The sequence below is a fragment of the Crocodylus porosus genome, unplaced genomic scaffold (genome assembly GCF_001723895.1).
Source record: "Crocodylus porosus isolate Cpor-Errol unplaced genomic scaffold, CroPor_comp1, whole genome shotgun sequence".
In the NCBI taxonomy this organism is placed as follows: Eukaryota; Metazoa; Chordata; order Crocodylia; family Crocodylidae; genus Crocodylus; species Crocodylus porosus.
In genome coordinates this window covers 45,740,926-45,743,504 of record NW_017728907.1, presented here as the reverse complement: position 1 = coordinate 45,743,504, position 2,579 = coordinate 45,740,926, and the positions used below count along the sequence as shown (strand labels likewise).

At 64.4% G+C, this 2,579-nt stretch overlaps 1 protein-coding gene across 2 annotated transcripts in view; it reads left to right on the top strand.

Annotated features, from left to right (window-relative positions):
- ERI3 (ERI1 exoribonuclease family member 3) overlaps nucleotides 1-2,573 on the top strand; it is a 161,342-nt gene extending 158,769 nt beyond the window's left edge. Inside the window, exon 8 of one of the 2 annotated variants that reach the window (XM_019531305.1) lies at nucleotides 2,392-2,573. In XM_019531305.1, coding sequence (XP_019386850.1) covers nucleotides 2,392-2,474 — 83 coding nt within the window. In that variant the 3' untranslated portion in view covers nucleotides 2,475-2,573. Of the gene's footprint in view, nucleotides 1-1,707; nucleotides 1,776-2,391 lie in introns of those variants that run through there. The other variant, XM_019531306.1, reaches the window with a different exon arrangement.
- Nucleotides 2,574-2,579: the final 6 nt, after the last annotated feature.

The window sequence follows — 2,579 nt, the reverse complement described above, 5'->3', positions numbered from 1 at the left end:
GGGACCTGAACCTGTTCAGCCTCCACAAGAGAAGGCTGAGGGGGATCTAGTGGCCTGTTACAAACTAGTCCGGGGGGACCAGCAGGCATTGGGGGAGTCCCTGTTCCCCTGAGCAGCGCCAGGAGTGACCAGGAATAGCGGTCACAAGCTGGCAGAGGGGAGATTCAGACTCAACATCAGGAGGTGACTTCACGGTCAGGGCGGCTAGGATCTGGGACCAACGTCCAAGAGAAGTGGTGCAGGCTCCTACCCTGGGGGGCTTTAAGAGGAGGCTGGATGAACATCTTGCCGGGGTCGTTTGACCCCATTACTCTTTCCTGCCATGGCAGGAGGTCGGACTCGATGATGCTCAGGTCCCTTCCGACCCTAGAAACTATGAAACTGTGAAAGCAGCATGCAGGTGAAGCCTCGCCAAGGTCTTTACAATTGGCTGAGCTGCCTCTGACATCATGAATTCTCCTCTCTGACGCGGTCGGCTGGACGCTTGCCCATGTCCTGACCTGGGTGCTGGTTGTGAGGCCCGGGTGCTGATAGAGCTGCATGTCTTCCCCTGGAGTCCTCTGAGCGCCTGTGGCGAGGCATGACACCTGTGCCACGGAGCCAAAAAGCCAGTGAGGCACCCAGGGACATCAGGGGTGTCAGTGGCAGAGCTGCCCTGGCCTGCTGTGCCCCAACCCCGGGACTCAGGAGCATGGTTGCTTTCCTTCCATCTGCTTCCCAGCCACGCCGCGTGCCCAAGGGAGCCAGCCAGGTGCTGGTCCCATGCCGACACTGGAGGGCAGGCACGGGTGGGGGCGAGGACACCTGCATTCCCATTCCCGGGGCTTCTTGCAAGGGGGTGCCCGCAACCGCCCCGTTCTGGGTCCTGGCATGGAGGGACAGCAAGGCCTGTCCACCTGGCAGCCAGTGGGAGCAGGCCGTGCCCCGTCCAGGCTGCCCACTACTGCCCAGGGGAAGCTGGCCCTGTTTGGGGGTGACCCAGAGCATCCCCTCCCCTCCCCTCCCCGGAGCCGTGGGGGAGGTCTTGGGGCAGGGGGGCCAGGAGAGAAAGGCAAGGACGCGCCCATGGCCAGCACCTGCCGGCGCACCTGGGAGCCGCCCGGCCCGTCTCCCAGCGGCCGGCGCGGCCCCCGTCACCAGGCGGCGGCTGCCTCCGAGACAGTGAAATATGGGCACAATTAGCCCGGATACAGTTCAATTATGATAAACAGCGTTTGCACCCTTTAAGCCGTGATTAAAAGGCCTCCTCCCGCTGATCGAGAGACCTAATTTCACATTATTATCGCTGCGGCTTGATGGTACCGCGCCGCCTGGATTTACAGTCCCGAGATGGATGTGGAGGCTTCTTTATCATTTACACATCAGTAAGGATGCTCCCTCACCCCCTCCAGCCCCCCCCCAGCTGCCACCTCCAACACCCGGGGGGCAGCACCGTGCCCCCCAACCCCCCGCTGCCAGGGCACCCCTCCCTGCGCCCGCCAGCCTGGCCGGCCACACGCAAGTGGGCAAAGTCACCCTTACGGGAACAGCGTGATGAATGGGCGGGCGGTAATGAAATGGAGACATCAAGGCGTGGGGCGCGGGGGCCGGCGCGGCGCTGGGGAGGGGGTGGCGCTGTCCCGGAACGCGGGAGCGGGAAGAAGGATCGCCGCCGCGCCGTGGGCTGTCAAGGGAGAAATTACACATTTACTCTTGCTTTTTCTTAAGGAGACGGCCCCCATAGATCACCGCGGGGATGTACAAGCCAATTTCCAGCATGAAATATAGACACCGGGAATCAATTTAAAGCCCCGCCGCAAGCCCCGGGTGAATGACACGGCCCCCCGAGCCGCCTGCCCCGAGTTTGAGGCCTGTCCCCCTGCCCTCGGCTCCAGCACCGAGAGCAAGAGCCGTGTGCCGGGGCCAGGGGCCTGTGTGGGCCCCGGGGCTTCAGGCCACGACCTGGTCCCAGGCTGAGTGCCAGGCTGGGGGTGCGTGAGCGGCTCCAGGCACCAGCCACGGGCCCGTGTGCTTGCAGAGCACCTCGACCCACACCCCGGCTGCCTTGGGCCCTGCAAGGCCCTCCAGCCAGGACCCTGCAGGGTTGGTGCCAGCAGGAGCACTGGTCCAGCCCAGCCCCAGCCCCAGCCTGGGCTGCAGCACCGAGTGTTTTGTGGGGAGTTAAAACCCCTGACACGTGGAGCAGACAAGGGGGTGGGGGGCACCTAGTACAGCCCAGACACCTGGGAAACCCCCAGACAAGCACAGCCATTGTTGCGCCCAGCTCATCCCCACCAGCGCCCGTCCAGCCTCCAACCCTTGCAGTGCTGGAGACGCCCCCCTTCCCCAGCGCCGCGTCCTTCCGCGCAGCCCGGGCCGTGCTAACCTGCCCCTCTCTCTCTCTGCCCCTAGATGACTGCAAGAACATCGCCAACATCATGAAGACGCTGGCCCACAGAGGCTTCATCTTCAAGCAGACATCCAAGCCCTTTTGATCCCCGGGCCGGCCGGACAGGGCTGCACGCGGCCGCCCCAGCAGGACGGGCCTGAGCGGCCGCACGGCCACTGAGGATGCGGCGGTGGCAACGACCCCCCTCGCG